Genomic DNA, 16,794 nt, shown 5'->3' with positions numbered 1-16,794 from the left:
TATTGCATCATCAATGTGTCTCAACCCTCACCTGGCGGGACCGGAGCTTGGTCTGGAAGAGGAGTTCAGTCTGCATAGTTCAGTCGAGATGTGGGCTATGGGTTTCCAAAGGGAATAGTGACTTTAGGTCTCTCACTTTTTGGAGGCCCAACTTGAAATAACTTTTACAGGGGCCAGATTTTCAGAAAGCAGATGCTTTAAAGTGTCTCAAAAACTGAGGCACTTATCTATTCAGGGGACACTATCATAGGACCTAATCACATCAGCCACACTATCAGAGGCTCGTTCACCTGCACTTCTACCAATGTGATAGATGCCATCATGTACCTGCAATGACCCTCTGCTATGTACATTGGCCAAACCGGACAGTCTCTACACAAAAGAATAAATGGACACAAATCAGACTTCAAGAATTATAACGTTCAAAAACCAGTCAGAGAGCACTTCAACCTCCCTGGTCACTCAATTACAGACCTAAAAGTCACAATTATTCATCAAAAGAACTTCAAAAACAGACTCCAGTGAGAAACTGCAGAACTAGAATTAATTTGCAAACTGAATTAAATTAGGCCTGAATAAAGACTGGGAGTGGATGAGTCATTACACAAAGTAAAAACTATTTCCCCATGTTAATTTCCCCCCCTACTGTTACTCACACCTTCTTGTCAACAGTTTGAAATGGGCCATCCTGATTATCACCACAAAAGTTTTTTTTCTCTTGCTGATAATAGCCCACCTTAATCAATTAGTCTCATTAGAGTTGGTATGGCAACATCCATTTTTTCATGTTCTCTGTGTGTATATATATCTTCCTAGTGTATTTTCCACTGCATGCATCTGATGAAGTCCATGCTTTAGTCCATGAAAGCTTATGCTCAAATAAATTTGTTAGTCTCTAAGGTGCCACAAGTGTTCCTCATTCTTTTTGCTGATACAGATTAACATGGCTACCACTCTGAAACCTGAGGCACTTTTCAAAATCTTGGCCTTATCTTCTATGCTAGAGGGCAGTAATTGGTGAAGTGGATACCTGTCATGGGGGGACTGGACTGAGACCCCAACTCATTTCTCACTTTCTGAACAGCTGCTAGATATTTCTGTCTTGTGTATTTCTCAGATGCCTAGCACAGTTATATGGTGTCAGCTGAGCACTAGTTGCTTTCAATTAGTAGTGAGCTGGTTCAGAATCAAACTACTGTCTCTCCTAGCACTGATCCTCTGAGCCATCATCTCCTGACCCCAAGTGGAACACTGTCTTGTGGGATTTAAGCATAGCTCCATCTGGATCTGAGTCTGGCCGAAAGTCGGAAATGCAGAGGCACAGAAAAAATGAAAAACATGGAGGAAAAACATCAGAATATTTCACATCTCCCAAATTATTCACTTTGGTTCAATTCACATTTTGGACCAAAGATCAGTGGGGGTGAGGGGAGGAGGGGAGAGGGAGGTTATTTTATCTGAGATGATTAGCTCGCATCTAGCAAAAATAAGAAAAAAAATCCATCATTTACTGGGTGCTACAGATGTGGGTGTGGTATCACTCATCTGACAGCCAATTGAACTTATTGAGTGGCCTTGGATAAGTCATTTAATCTCTCTGTTTCAGTTTTCCCACCTGTAAATGGGAATTATAGACTAGGATAGAGCCTACGAGACTTTGGGAATTAATGAGTAAAGCACTATGTTCTAGAGCCAATGTAAACTGCTGGTGAGCATGTTACAGGTTCCCCTCTATGCCTGTTCTTCAGAGGAAAAGAGTCTGTTACAGTCCCCATTAGCAAGCCTTGACATGTTAGCCCAAGCTGTAGCAGTTTACCCTTTCAGCTTCGGAGGTTCCTGATTCAATCCCCGGGGTGTTGACCAAAATGGCAGCTTATCACACTGATATTTGGAATTGCAAAGCCGTTTTCTAAGTAAGCACTAACACATGCATAGTACATGTTCATAAGCCCATTTACATGCACCCTGGGTGTGCTAAGGCATTCTGCTGTAAGCTATACCACGGCACGCTCCTGGAGTGTGTACACTGGCTGGCAAATGCACATCCTGAGTGCATTATTGTGCTTCCAGTGCCATTTATTGACATTTTTGATCAGGCAGCTATAATGCATTTATTTAATATTAATCTACCTAAAACAATAATCCCCAGTAGGCACAATACAAAACCCTTGTCTTGTATCTGAGGGTGAGCACTTACATTCCTGTTTTTAAACCTTGCCCATTCATTCCTTTTTTCCCCCTTCTTCCTTTCTTTGGCTGTCTCCCTCTTTCCTGCCATAGTGCAAATTCCAGTTGGCACCCCTAGAACTCCCCAGCTGATCTTGATTTCTTCTGGAGAACCGATATCACCAGGAACCAGTAGCCAAAGAGACCTAACCTGTACTTCTGTTCCAAACCCTAGTTGGCCAAGTGGAGCCAGCTGAGGATTTCAACTAGAACATCCACTGGGTCTTTCATCTGCAGCTGGTGCGGGCAGCAATCTGAATGAATGGAAGCAGCTGAAGCCCAGCTGGCTGAGATGTTTGGTGGTAGCGTAGTAGGGCTGGCAAGAGAGGCTTTACAGTCCTGCTCCCCCCACACTGCTCAGCTCCATGGGGTGGAGCTCAAAAGAGCTTCCAGAGCAGAAAGGAGCAGAGAGAGGATGAGGAAGGAGCTTTCCCTAGAAGTGTTATTATGTGCCTGGATGTTGCAGTGATCTTCTCAATAAACACCTTTTAACAAAGCAAGCTAGGATCACTGCATGCCACATTGTCCCCCCTTTGTCTTCCCTTGAAGCTGGAGCTTTAGAAACTGCAAATGCACTTGATTAAAAAAAACCCCAGATTAATGTGGTGGGCACAAGAGCATATCAGTGCTGGCCTCCTCAGCCTGCACTCAGCCTGTCCCCAGAGTATGAAATATTTATCATCCTGCTAATATTTCTTCCTCCAGCCTTCGAAGCTCAATACTCTGAACAGCCCCCACCTGGGCCCCTGACACCAGGAGAGGTGTAGATGAGGCAGTAAAATATTGTCCATTCATGTCCTAATATCAATGTTTAATGCCCATCTGTATTATGGAGCCAGGATTCCTAATGAACAGGGACAGCAGAGACCTTCTTTAACATTAATAGCGTGAGTAACTGCCTGGGTGTTGGCAGCATGTTAAGGAAAACAACTGGAGCACGTTATACATATCTTATTGCACCGCCGTCTTGTTTCTTCTCTTTACTCTTTGGCTTATAAATAATGGATGGCAGTCCAAATTTGATCCAGGTCAGTAGTGACTGAAACTTGTTACTGTCTCAGTGAAAAATGAGTTGGCCATCTCTGATGACTTCCTAATTAACAGGCGCTCACAACACCAAAATCATCTATCTAGCAGTACGTCTACAGTCGGAGCTAGAGGGATGTGACTCCCAGCTCATTTACACATACGTGCACCAGCTCTCATCAAGTTAGCACACTACAAATAGTAGTGCAGCTGTGGTGCCACGGGCTGCAGCGGCAGTGGCTCAAGCTAGTCACCCCAGTGCAAACGCACATGAACTCTGCGGGTATCTCTTGGGGCAGTAGGCAACGCCTCAGCTGCCTGGGCTACTGCTAGCTCACATGAGAGTGAGTGTGAGTATGTGTGCGCGAGCTGGGAATCACACCCCTAGCTTATAGTGTAAACATACCCAAAAAGTTAGGTGGCCCTTTTAGAAGGGGTTCAGGTCCAACTCTGCCCTGACCCTGGATTAAGCCCTGGTTTGAGGAATTCTGGGAGTTGTAGTTCCCAGGGCTGATGAGATCTGTAGGATTTACAGGCTTACAGCAAGGAATTCTGGGAAGGGAATCTGTATATAAGAGGGCATGGTCTCTCACAACGACAGTCTACTGAATCACCCAATAGAGAGAGACTTATGCATGCGGGAGACAGAACTTCAGAGGAGCAAAACCTAGTCTGCGAAATTCAGTTCCAAAAGGGGCAGGAATGACCATGGATCTAATCACAATCAGAATTAAATACCAAACTCAGATTCAGTCTAGCCTTCACATTATAAGTACCCTCACTTGCCCCCTCAAGCATTTTATTCCTACCTACTGGGGAAGGAAAAAAGGAGATTACTGTTGTGTATTTTTAATACTTGGAAAGTCATAGAATCATTGAATATTAGGATTGGAAGAGACCTCAGGAGGTCATCTAGTTCAACCCCCTGCTCAAAGCAGGACCAATTAAATCATCCCAGCCAGAGCTTTGTGAAGCAGGGCCTTAAAAACATCTAAGGATGGAAATTCCACTACCTCCCTAGGTAACCCATTCCAGTGCTTCACCACCCTCCAAGTGAAATAGTGTTTCCTAATATCCAACCTAGACCTCCCCCACTGCAACTTGAGACCATTGCCCCTTGTTCTGTCATCTGCCACCACTGAGAAGAACCGCGCTCCATCCTCTTTGGAACCCCCCTTCAGGTAGTTGAAGGCTGCTATCAAATCCCTCCTCACTTTTCTCTCCTGCAGACTAAACAAGCCCAGTTCCCTCAGCCTCTCCTCATAAGTCATGTGCTCCAGTCCCCTGATCATTTTTGTTGCCCTCCACTGGACTCTCTCCAATTTGTCCACATCCCTTCTGTAGTGGGGGGCCCAAAATTGGATGCAGTACTCCAGGTGTGGCCTCACCAGTGACGAACAGAGGGGAATAATCACTTCCCTCAATCTGCTGGCAATGCTCCTACTAATACAGCCCAATATGCCATTAGCCTTCTTAGCAACAAGGGCATGCTGCTGACTCATATCCAGCTTCTCATCCACTGTAATCTCCAGGTCCTTTTCTGCAGAACTGCTGTTTAGCCAGTCGGTCCCTAGCCTGTAGCGGTGCATGGGTCCTCAGTGACCTGCAGTGAGGGGTGTCAGTATAAAAACCTTGATTGATAGATTGTTGTATCCAAAACCAGAAGGGGCCAAATTTCTGCTTCAGATAATGCTGAAATATGAGAACAGCTTGTCTCACAAGACTTCTATAATTCAAGATGTCAGAAATTCCCCAAGATCAATTCTTGCAGGAGTTCTACCATTTGGGGCTTAAATCTTGCAAGAATAGCTTGGAAGATTTTGGCAGCATAGGCTACAACCCTGGACGTCAGCCTCAATTGTGCCTTAAGCCCAAACCCTGAGCCCAAAGCCTAAAGAGAGTGCATGTAGCTTCTTTGGGCCCACCTGTAGTTAAAATATATCCTGGACTAATAACACTGTTAGTTGGTTTGGTGGCCTCTCTCTAGGCAGGTTGCTTGAGTGCATGTGTCCCACTGAAGGTCTGGTGCGTTACACCCACTCTGCGTTGTTTGTCAGTACCTGTTTCAGAACTACTACTCTGTGTGTGTGTAAGCTATTCTGAGAGTACAAATTGACCTGAATGTGTTGGCAGCACTAGCCCCAGGGGTGAGCTCTATATTTGACAGCTCAGTGGGACTGTTTGTTGCAATTTTACAGTTTGTGCCTGGAAGGCTGTCAAGTACAGCCTTAGATACAGAAGCCTAGTTACAGATTATTAAAAGAATGTACAGGGAGTGATCAGAGGTTGGATCTGGAACTGGAGTTGCTCCCCTTCTAGAAAATGCCCTGGAATTTGGGCTGAAAGAACGGCAGAAATATAAGCCAACAGAAGCATCAACCCAAACCAAAAAAAAAAAAAAAAGGCAATATAAGGGAAATGTGATCTAGCATTTAGAGCAAGGACTGAAAGTCAGGTCTCCTGGCTCCTACTACACTTCCTGTGTGACCTTGAGCAAGTCACTTTACCACTCTGTGCCTCAGTTTCTCTCTCTGGAAAATGAGTATTGTAAGGCACCTCCACCAACAGGTGGTGCTGTATCCTTATCTCAATGTTAAGTTTTTGTCTTCTATGTTTTTATGTTGTTGTATCTGATCTGGGGGTTTTAGCAGGACGTTCAGTTCTGTCTCTGTGCTGGAGCTCAGTGCAGTGTTGCAATAAATTCCAGTGATTCTATAAGTGGGTATAACAGCATGTGACTATTTCCCTACCCCACAGATTTCACTCAGGCTCATTCAAGCTGGCAGGGTGTTTCAGAGGAGGCTTGTTCCTTTGTCACATGCACCACTAACAGCTGCTCAACTGCATCAAGTTGAAAGGATTGATTTTTGGGTGGTGAAAACTGAATGTCAAACTTTGACCACAGATCAGTGTCCTGCCCCCCAAGTTCTAGAGTTTCCACTATTCTAAAAGTTTTCTTCTTCTCCCTGTATCTGAATTCTCTTTCCACAGTGATAGAAGGCAGACGGGACCAATGTGAGGTGCCCAGGGACCCCAAATACCCTGACTGCTCTGGAAAAGTGGAGGTGAGTCAGACACACCGAAACTGATTTTGAGGTGGTTTCCTATGGTCAGAAGAAAGCCAAGGACTGCGAGAGGTGCCATTTCCATCCTAACAACCCTCTTACCCAATGCCAGCCAGGAAGGGATAGATATCTTCTTTCCCATTAGGTGCAGACTGGGTTAATCCCCATTTTTATGAATAAAATTGTGACCCCTCTTCCTGGGATCAGATCACCAGCTACCAATGGGCATAGTACCTCTTTCCCTTCTAAGTAGAGATTTTCATAATGCTATGGAGAGCAGAGTCATCTACTGTACTTCAGGGCCTGGTGAGTTAATTTTTTTTCCCCCACTGTCCTTTAAAAATAGGTCTTAATGGTTGGGACAAAAAAAATGGTTGTACGGAAGCTATTGCCAATGGCAACAAACATGCCAAACCTGTGAAAAAATGCAGAAATTAGGCTTGTTTTTGGCTTAATTCGCTTGTGAGTTGCTTGTTGGCTAGTTTTTGGCTTGTAGCTTGTTGCTTCGTTTTTTTTGATCAGCTCCCGGCAAGCAGAGGCAAAGGGGGGCAAACAGGGGCAAGGGGGAAGCAGAGGCCAGGGGGGGCAAGCAGGGGTAAGGGGGGCAAGGGGCAAGCAGAGGCAAGGGCGGGAGTCAGTGGTGCACAGCGGGCCCACCACAGTCCCAGACTGCACACTGCAAGAATCTAGTCACACAAGAGTGTTGGGGTTCTTAGGGATTGGCTTGTTTGGGCCTTGTTTTGAAATGGAATTAGCTTGATTTTTGGCTTATTGTGAAAGTGAGACTGCTTGTTTACCGTGTGAAAGTCAGCAACTGTGCAAAGCAATTGCCAGGGTAAGACTGGAGAAGCAGCAATCCAAAGGGTGGATGGTTTAGGAAATGGTTGCTGATCCCTTTAAAACCAAGTAGAATTCTCTCTCTCTTTCTCGTTGTGCAAACTTATATCTGGCTCATTTACCCTTCACACAGGAGAGAACATAATTCTCCCATTCAGAGTGCACTAGAGGATCAGGCAGCAGAGCACATGGTATGTGTGCTGTGGAGGGAGAGCGCAGAACAAAGCAACTCATCAAGGGTGGACAAAGAGATGGGCATCCTTTGTCTACAGTGCACCGGGTTTCCATGGTTAATATGGCCCTGCTGTTATTTCTTGGTGAATTATTTAAGCATGAAGCCATGTAAGGGAAAGAACCATCACATGTATTTATTTTTTTTTAAATCTGGAGCATTATCGAGGGTCTGGGAAATAATTTAGGCATCACAAAGGACATTGTATCTCATTAAGGTAATGTGACACTGGTCTCAACTTTTAACACAGCTTGCTCTCTGCACCTGAGTGTAGCTTTGGCATTTGGCCTGGAGCAGGATGCTGCTTTGTCAGATAGTAACTTTACACAAACTAGTTAAAAGCTCACCCAGCCTCCTACTTCAGACTTCACTTAAAATTATGCCTTGCTGAGTCCATGTGAAAAAATGTTAAAGAGCTTATTAATAGGATAGCACAGTTACATTATCCCTTCTCCCTGTGCTAACCACCATTTTCTTCCATCTTCTTCCATGCCTTGGTTAAATTTTGAGCGTAATTTAATTGCCAAAAGCAGTAATGTGATCTCCTGTCTGGATGATTGGTGAGTTTTAAATATTGGGCACGGAGACCTGTCTCCTGAGTGGATTTGTTTTTGTAGCTAAATTTAGAAAAAGGCTGGCACAAGCAAATTCTAGAGGATGAGAGATATGCGCTGAGGGCCTGCGTGTATTATCTTCCATGCAGAATCACTCTCTGGGAAGTATAGTAGATGTCTGTCTTCTTGGCTCCCCATTCTCCCAGAGTTTATAAAACCTGGAGGTCAGTTCACTGGTCAGGAAGAAGGAGGCACCATGATATGTCATTATTTTGAATTTCCCCGCCCCTTGTTCCAGGCATTGGTGGTTGCATCACTGGAGACCTCACATATTCTGGCCAAAGCTGAGTGTAACCTCAAATCAAGAAGGCATTGTCAGTTCAAATTCTCTGTGTTCAATCTTTATTTTCCCAGTGTGATGTATGAGGAGGGCCTGACCAAACACTCTGTAAAGACCACCGCCCAGATCCTCAGCTGCCGTAGCTCAGCATAGATTCATTGATTTCAAGTAGGTGGCTTTCTCCATGGATCTACACTGACTTGCACCTGCTAAGGCTCTAGCCTATCATGTCAGTAATGCCACTGGAAAGGCAATGTTTTATACTTATGCACAACGGTAACATTCAATGCCTTCTATATTATGCATCACTGATGCGTTAATAAGAGCTGGATGGGAATTTTTTGACACTTTTTTTTTGTCAAAACTGAAACATTCGTGGAAGTGTATTGTTCTCATTGCAACTTTTGTTGGGCAGGTTTCTCAGATCCAGGATGAAATTTCTGGTTAAAAGTAGAGACAAGACAGACCAGGGACTTAAACTTGGGCTTCCCACCTCCCACTGAGTGCCCTAAACACTGTGGTATTGGCTATTCGGATGTAGGTCTCTTGTGGGTTTTTATGAAACATTTTGAAAGGTCTCATTTTTCCTTCCGATGTGCAATGATAACAAACGTCCAAACATTGACATTTTTCACAAAACAGAATTCTTCTTTTCCAGCCAGTCCTAGTGCTAGAATAATGGTCCTATACGTTACTCCTGCGGGTAGGACAAAGTATTATGCTCTGATAGTTATACATTTACATTTTAAGGAATGATTTATTCATTCCTTAGCAAGCCACAAGTTCCTGGAAACTTACACTGTAGGGATAAACCAGGCTGCCAGCTGCGCCAGTTATGGCACAGGAAATATGGCCAAGAATAGTGTGACAAACTCCTACTCACATAGGAAAGTGCTGTGGGGTCTTGTTGTAATGTAGATAGAAGAAAGCAGATGGAATGGAAATAGAACCTGAGGCCTCTATGCCAACACTACTTTCCCGCTTATATTTTCTTGGCAAAGCTGGTTACAAAGCAGTAGTGTTTGTGTGAACCTAGTTTTACTGTGGAGGCTAATAATCCTAGGTTAAATATGTGTCCTTCTGTGGTGCTCATGTTTGGAAGTGAGCCAATAGTTCTGTTTGATATGGGAAGTATAAGTCTTTGTGTGTTTTCTTCCATTTTATTACCCCTGCCCCCAAGGTTCCACGTAGAAAGGTCTGGAAGGTTGCATGTGACAGGGTTCACAGTGGCCACCTATTGAGCATCCTTAGATTTCTGCACAAGATGCCCAAAACATAGTTCTCCAGCAGTGGGGTTTGCAGAGCTCACCCCGCTAATCTGTGTCGCTGCCTGTCTTGCAGTGGATGAGGGCCAGGTGGACGTCCGACCCCTGCTATGCGTTTTTCGGCGTGGACGGCACAGAATGCTCGTTCCTCATCTACCTCAGCGAAGTTGAGTGGTTTTGTCCTCCACTGCCTTGGAGAAATCAGACAGCAGCCATGCCATCCTCAAAGCCACCATCCAGAGTGCAGGTAAGGGCAGTGAGGGTCTGTGTGCCAGTCCAGCATCCTCCTTTAGGTGTATTCCTACGTGGGCTGCTGGATTCAACGTCTCTAGGCAAGAGCTACAGAATGGTCACGAGCTACAAATGGTGCCTGAAGAAAATCTGTATTAGAGGGTCTATCAGTGCAAAGAGCCTTGTATTATGGGTGGTGTCTACATCCATGTCAGACTGGAGATCGGTTAGCCTTTGTTTGGGTGAGACTATGGCACTGTAAACCCCAAGCACATGCATTTATCTCTAACCTTAACACTAGCCATTCTTCCAGCATCACCGTAGGGCAGTAGCACCACTACAGTAAAACCTGAGACTAGCATGGCCCTCTGACACTGACCTGTGCTCTCCTGAGTGCACCTGATCAGTGGCGCCAGTGATCAACTGCTGCGCACTTAGAGATGTTTCCATGCATGAATGTAAGTTTCTGTAGCCCGCAGTGCCAGGGAAAGAGTTTATTTATCCTTGGGGGAGCCAGCAGATAGTCAGGAGACCCCAGTTGGTTAGTGGGATGGGGAACACTGAGGTTTTGCTCTGGCGTAATCCCTATGGGAGATTTTAAATGCTTCACCTGCCAACTCTTTCACCTGAAGATATTGGAGCTCTCAGCTGTCAACATGGCTCTGCCTGTCATTTCAGGAATGGAGTCTCCATTTACTTCCAGCGTCCCATGGATACTTCTGGAGGAGACTGTATGGCCCAACAAGAAGTCCCACTTAGCCGTCGCTGGGCGGCTTAGGCTCCCACCTAAAGCAGGACTGTCCTGAAGTTGAGACTCTTCTCTTGCTCTCCTACTGGGCTCCTCTAATCTCACCTTGTTCCCTGCAGGGCCCAAGACCCATTCCAGCTCTGCAAGTCTGTTCTTCTCCTTGACTCTCTTCTGACACAGCCAAAGTGGGGAGCTGATGCCAATCAAGGGGGCAGTTCCTTCTGTGTAACACTTAAGGGCCGACCCTCCCTTACTACTCAGATTACCTTGCCCATGTGTTTCGGACAGATCAGCGAAAGGATGATGGCACTTGCTCCAGGAAAGGAGCCAGCCAGGCCAGTTTCAGGCAGAGCTGTACTCAGCACAGCTCAGCTGTGCCTTCACTGCTGCTATCCATACTGTTGTGGCTACACTGCCATTTCTCGTAGCACCAGCATGATGAGAGGTTAAATGAAAACATGAGCAGAGGAATCACACCCCGGCTCATCATGTAGACATAACCTAAAAAGAAGACTCTCTTTTTTTTCCTAGGCAGCTTTTCGGAGCAACCTCTCTTACCTCCTTGAGCTGATCGGGAGTGGCAAGGAATCCTTGATCTTCATGAAGAAGAGAGTCCGGCAGTTGGCCTCACAGTGGCTTCTGGCAACCCGAAGCCTGGTGCAGAAACTGAAAGGCAGATGGCGGGATCAAAAACAGGTGAAAGATGAACATAGGGAGAATTATTTGTGGGCTGACGAGTCCTTTGCATTTGCCTCCAGAGCCAGTTGCACTAACTGTAGAGCAGTAAACTGGAGGCTGTTCAGGATGAGTGGGAAAGGGCACTTTAATGAATAGAAATCCCCTTTCCATCTAGCCTGTGTCCGTTGGGGAAATGAGTTTGGTTGGCCTTAGTGGGTCATGTGCAAGCCTCCTAACTACCTTCAGAACACCTCAGCCTCCAGCTTCTGCTGAGCTGAAAGCCAGACTGAGTGGCTGGTATGGATTCAGTAGCCACATACTGCCTGTGCCTTTGGAGATTGCTGGGGAGACGGCTATAGGTGTCGTTCATGGGGAAGTGCAGACTAGGTCAGCATTCCAGTCACCTGTGCTAGGCTGAGCGTAGAGACAGACAATTCCAAGGCTTCTTGTTCCTTGTGTAAGTCACTCACTGATCCTAAAGTCCATGGGCCAAATGCTGAAGCACATTCTCATTCATCACTCAGGCAAAACTCCCATTGCAGTCAATGGTCCTGATCCCAACCGGTGCTCACCACCCGCAGTGCTCTTTGAAGTCCATGCAGGCAGCAGGAGCTGGCCACCTCTGAAGAGCAGGCTTCTTGCTTTGATGCCAAAATATGGATTTAGTTGGGCACCCAAGTTTGGAAGAATCAGCCTGAGAGTTTTGCCTGGATGAAGACTGAGTAAAACGCGAGTGAGGACCTTAGAGTTTGGCTCCCTGCATAGTTTCTGTTGCACACCGTCCTCATGTCTGAGTGCTGCCTACACAGCCACATTCCATGCTGCCTGGGCCACAAGAGCATCATCCTCCCTCCTTCTCTCTCTAGATCTTGATTCACATCGGCTTCCTGACGGAGGAGTCAGGGGATGTTTTCAGCCCCAGGGTGCTGAAGGGGGGACCTCTGGGCGAGATGGTCCAATGGGCAGATATCTTAGCTGCCCTCTTCATTCTGGGACACAGCCTGAAAGTCACGGTTTCTTTGAAAGAGCTGCAGAGGTAAGTGCCATATTGATGCCCAAAGAAATGATCCCAGCCAGTAGAGCAGGAGCCCCCCTGGGAGCAGGCTGGTGTTGTCTGATGGGCTGTTATTTGTGTGCATGGGAAGGCTGTACCTCCAGGCATCCAAGGGTTAGTTTGAACCATTAGACTGTGGCTGTTGGGATTGCTGTGTGAGATCCCATAGAAATGTCTGTAGCAGCCAGACGCTTCACTTTGTTTTCCCATTGTCCTCACATTCAAGTCCGTCTCTCTATCGTACCCTGCCACTCTCCTGGCAAGCGGTGTAGTCTGGAGGATGAGGAGTCAGGGCCTCAGCTATCACAGACACATTGTGTTATCTTGCTCTATTTGCTTCCAGCTCTTTGTGCCTCTGTTTCCCCATATGTAAAATGGCTGTAGTACTCTCTACCTTCCTCACATGGGCATCGTGAGGCTCAGTGAAGATTTGCGAGATTGTCGAATGAAGGACTCTGCAAAGCATGATGCTACATGTGCTGACTTAGGCCTTGCCTGGGAATTCGCCCTGATTTCAGCACTGTAAGTCCTTAGTGCAGACAAGCAAAGACATGGTTTGCACTAGTACAGTTCATCCTGGCTTCCAGCAGGGATGAGCAGCTGCATCGCAAATCCTGGCTTAGAATAGTTTACATTAGGGCTTTCCACTGATACAATTGCACCATAACTGGTCTAGGGTTGCCAATTGTGGTTGGGCATATTCCTGGAGGTTTCATCACATTGCAGTTTTTAATGAAAGATTAATCATTAATTCCTAGAGACTCCAGGACAATCCTGGAGAGTTGGCAGCACTAGACTGGGCACCAGTGGTTGCTCTCCCCAATGTAAACAAGGCTGGAGACATTCAGAGGCAAATCCTCAACTGGTGTAAATGGTCATAGCTCCAATGGAATAAACCAAGGGGGCACTTTCCTGTACACTCCTGGGTCAGACCCCTGGTGAGCTTTACCTCCCATTGCTTCACGACAGTTTATATCAGCTGAGGATCTGCCCCCTGTATTACTCTAGCAATAATCATCAGTCCCTGTAGCTCTTGGTGAGCAGCTCCCTGCCATGCCAGCATCTCCCCTTCTCTCATTTTCCCCTGTCCTGTGCCTGCACTGGGCAGAGGAGCCAACCTCTGTCCAAGGGTCACTCCTGTGAGTCTGGTTATGTAAGAGGCCCAGGCTTGCTCCGGGTTCACCCCCAGGAGCTAGCCACTTCTCCTTCAAGCACCAGCTCTGCATCATGTCCTTCAGACAGTGGGAGAGGACAGCAGGGGTTAGTGCACCGAGGTGTGTACAGCAGAGAGACTATGGTCCAAGTGTAAATCAGGAGTAAATCATACTTGTGTAAATCAGGAGTAACTCCACTGAAGCTGGTTGCGTTTCATCGATTTAAAATTAGTGTAAAGGAGAGGCAAATGAGGCTTTTCATGGTTTCTGAATTAACCTCGCGCTAGGGAAAGATTCTGGCCACACCTATTGGGAGCCCGTGGGAGGTGAAGCTCACCAGGGTGTGGCCCAGGGGAGCACAGGAAAGTCCCCCTTTGGTTGTTTCAGACTCAGATTTCATTCGCAGTTAGAATCTTTCTGAACAAAGCCCCCAGAATAGCTGGTATTAGAGAGGATGCAGGTGTGCTGCAGGCCAGCTTGCTCCTCCCACTGTGCCATGGCCGTTTCAGTTCCAGTTCGCGTCTCCAGTGACTTTACTGGCATTGTTTTAAAGGCAGTAGCTCCATGCTCCTTAAGCCCATTCCTTCCTTCCTTCCCCTTCTTCCTGCTGAAGAGGGAGAGCACGGCAGCTGGTGTGAGCTGTCAAAAATAGCACAAGAAGCTCAAGGGCAAAGCAAGGTAACAGCTGCAAAAGAATCTTTGAAAAGAATTTTTAAGTACATGAGAAGCAGGAAGCCTGCCAAACAGTCAGTGGGGCCACTGGATGATCGAGGTGCTAAAGGAGCACGCAAAGAAGAGAAGGCTGTTGCGGAGAAGCTACATGAATTCTTTGCATCAGTCTTCACTGCAGAAGTTATGGGGCAGATCCCCGCACCTGAGCCATTCTTTTTAGGTGACAAATCTGAGGAACTGTCCAAGATTGAGATGTCAGTAGAAGAGGTTTTGGAACAAACTGATAAATTAAATGGTAATAAGTCACTAGGAGCAGATGGTATTCACCCAAGAGTTCTGAAGGAACTCAAACATGAAATTGAAGAACTACTAACTGTGGTATGTAACCCATTGCTTAAATCAGCCTCTGTACCAGATGACTGGTGAATAGCTAATGTAATGCTGATTTTTAAAAAAGGCTCCAGAGCATATCCTGGCATTTACAGGCCAGTAAGCCTAACTTCAGTATCAGGCGTATTGGTTGAAACTATAGTAAAGGACAGGATTATCAGACACATAGATGAACATGATAAATTGGGAAAGTGTCAACAGGCTTTTGCAAAGGGAAATCATGCCTCACCATTCTATTAAATTTCTTTGAGGGGAGGTCAACAAATATGGACAGAGGTGATTTAGTGGATATAGTTTACTTGGACTTTCAGAAAATCTTTGACAAGATCCCTCACCAAAGGCTCATAAGCAAAGTAAGTGGTCCTGGGATAAGAGGACCTCTCATGGATCAGCAACTGGTTAAACGATAAGAAACAAAGGTTAGGAATAAATAGTCAGTTTTCACAGTGGAAAGAGGTAAATAGGGGGTCCCCCAAGGATCTGTACTGAGACCAGTGCTGTTCAACATAGTCATAAATGATCTGGGAAAAGGGGTAAACAGTGAGGTGGCAAAGTTTGGAGACAATAAAAAAATTACTCAAGCTAGTTAAGTCTAAAGCTGGTTGCAAAGTGTTACAAAGGACCTCACAAAACGGGGTTGGCAAGAAAATGGCAGATGAAATTCAATGTTGATAAAAGCAGAGTAATGTACATTGGTAAATATAATTCCAACTATACATACAAAATGAAGGATCTAAATTAGCTGTTGCAGTCATTGTGGATAGTTCCCTGAAAACATCTGCTCAATATGCAGCGGCAGTCAAAGAAGCTAATAGAATGTTAGGAATCATTAGGAAAGGGCTAGATAATAAGACAGAAAATATCATAATGCCACTATATAAAGCCATGGTAGGCCCATATCTTAATTACTGCAGGTAGTTCTGGTTGCCTCAATCTCAAAAAAAGGTATATTAGATTGGAAAAGATACAGAAAAGAGCAATACAATTATTAGAAGTATGGAACAGCTTCCATATGAGGAGAGATGTAACAGGACTGTTCAGCTTAAAAAAGAGACGACTAAGGGAGGATACGTTAGAGGTCTATAAAATCATGACAGGTGTGGAGAAAGTGAATAGAGAAGTGTTATTTACCCATTCACATAATACAAGAACCAGGGGTCACCCAATGCAATTAATAGGCACAGGTTTAACACACACATAAGGAAGTACTTCTTTACACAATGCACAGTCAACAGTCAATGTGGAACTCATTGCCAGGGGATGCTGTATAGGTCAAAAGTATAACTGAGTTCAAAAAAGAATTAGACAAGTTCAGGGAGGATAGGTCCATCAATGGCTATTAGCCAAAATGATCAGGGATTCAACTATATGTTCCGTATGTCCCTAAATCTCTCCCTTCCAGACACTGGGACTAGATGATGGGATGAATCACTCGATAATTGCCCTGTTCTGTTCATTCCTTCTGAAGCAAATGGTACTGGCCACTGTCGGAAGACAGGATATTGGCCTAGATGAAGCATTGGTCTGACCCAGTATGGCCGTTCTTATGAATTAACCCCTCATTGGTCAGCCTCTCAGCTGTGACTTCAAGTTGGATCCTGCTCCCACGGAAGCCTCGGGGTTATTTGCATTGCCATTGATGAGTACAGGATTGGGTCCTTTCTGCAGAGAGACACAACGTGTCAGAGTAAGAACTCTGAGGGTGTGGATAAGACTCCTCCTGGAGCTGTGTGACTGGGATTTTCAAAAGCCTTATTACACTCTCCCATTGGAGACCACAGTAAGGCTCCCACTGACTTGGATGGGAGCAGAGTTAGACCAATGCTGAGCAGTTTTGAAATCCCACCTCTGGAAGTTTTCCAGTGTTACTGCACTATTCAGACTTATTAACCCAGATGTTGGCCGAGTCAGTTCCATGTCTGGGCAATAACATCAGCCTTTCACTCCCAGCTTCCATGTAGAAAGGCCCCAAAGAGTTTGCATTCAACTTCTGTAGCCCCGTTTGGTAGTAGAATTGCCGGCAGCCTGAGAAGAGGCTTCCCCTTCTGGACTCATCCTGAGTCGGCGAGAGGCATGTTTGAGATGGAGGGGGGTGAGGAACACCAACATGGCAAAGAGCTGGCAAACCAAAGACACAGAGTAGGCTGCAGACTTCACAAGCCCACCACACAACACTGCTAGGTCAGAGTTGCTGCTTCAAAACACTGGGTGACCTCTTTGGACAGGCCCTGGATTGGGGTGATGGGAACGGAGACCTGTGACAGCACCAGGAATGTTTTCTGAGCATGCCAGGCCTCATTCTCTTTTAAGAGGCCTTAAAAA

The 16,794-nt window shown here is 45.8% G+C and overlaps 1 protein-coding gene across 1 annotated transcript in view; it reads left to right on the top strand.

Moving 5' to 3' along the window:
- The window catches only part of MGAT5B (alpha-1,6-mannosylglycoprotein 6-beta-N-acetylglucosaminyltransferase B), a 164,842-nt gene that overhangs the window by 79,391 nt on the left and 68,657 nt on the right, over window positions 1-16,794 (top strand). Inside the window, exons 5-8 of the mRNA XM_075071713.1 lie at window positions 6,244-6,317; window positions 9,622-9,792; window positions 11,056-11,220; window positions 12,069-12,238. Of these exons, the coding sequence (XP_074927814.1) occupies window positions 6,244-6,317; window positions 9,622-9,792; window positions 11,056-11,220; window positions 12,069-12,238 (580 nt within the window). The remainder of the gene's footprint in view (window positions 1-6,243; window positions 6,318-9,621; window positions 9,793-11,055; window positions 11,221-12,068; window positions 12,239-16,794) is intronic.

Source organism: Chelonoidis abingdonii, chromosome 13 (assembly GCF_003597395.2).
Source record: "Chelonoidis abingdonii isolate Lonesome George chromosome 13, CheloAbing_2.0, whole genome shotgun sequence".
NCBI classification, from domain to species: Eukaryota; Metazoa; Chordata; order Testudines; family Testudinidae; genus Chelonoidis; species Chelonoidis abingdonii.
Note: the sequence above shows the minus strand (reverse complement) of the source record. Positions and strands in the feature narration are given on the sequence as shown.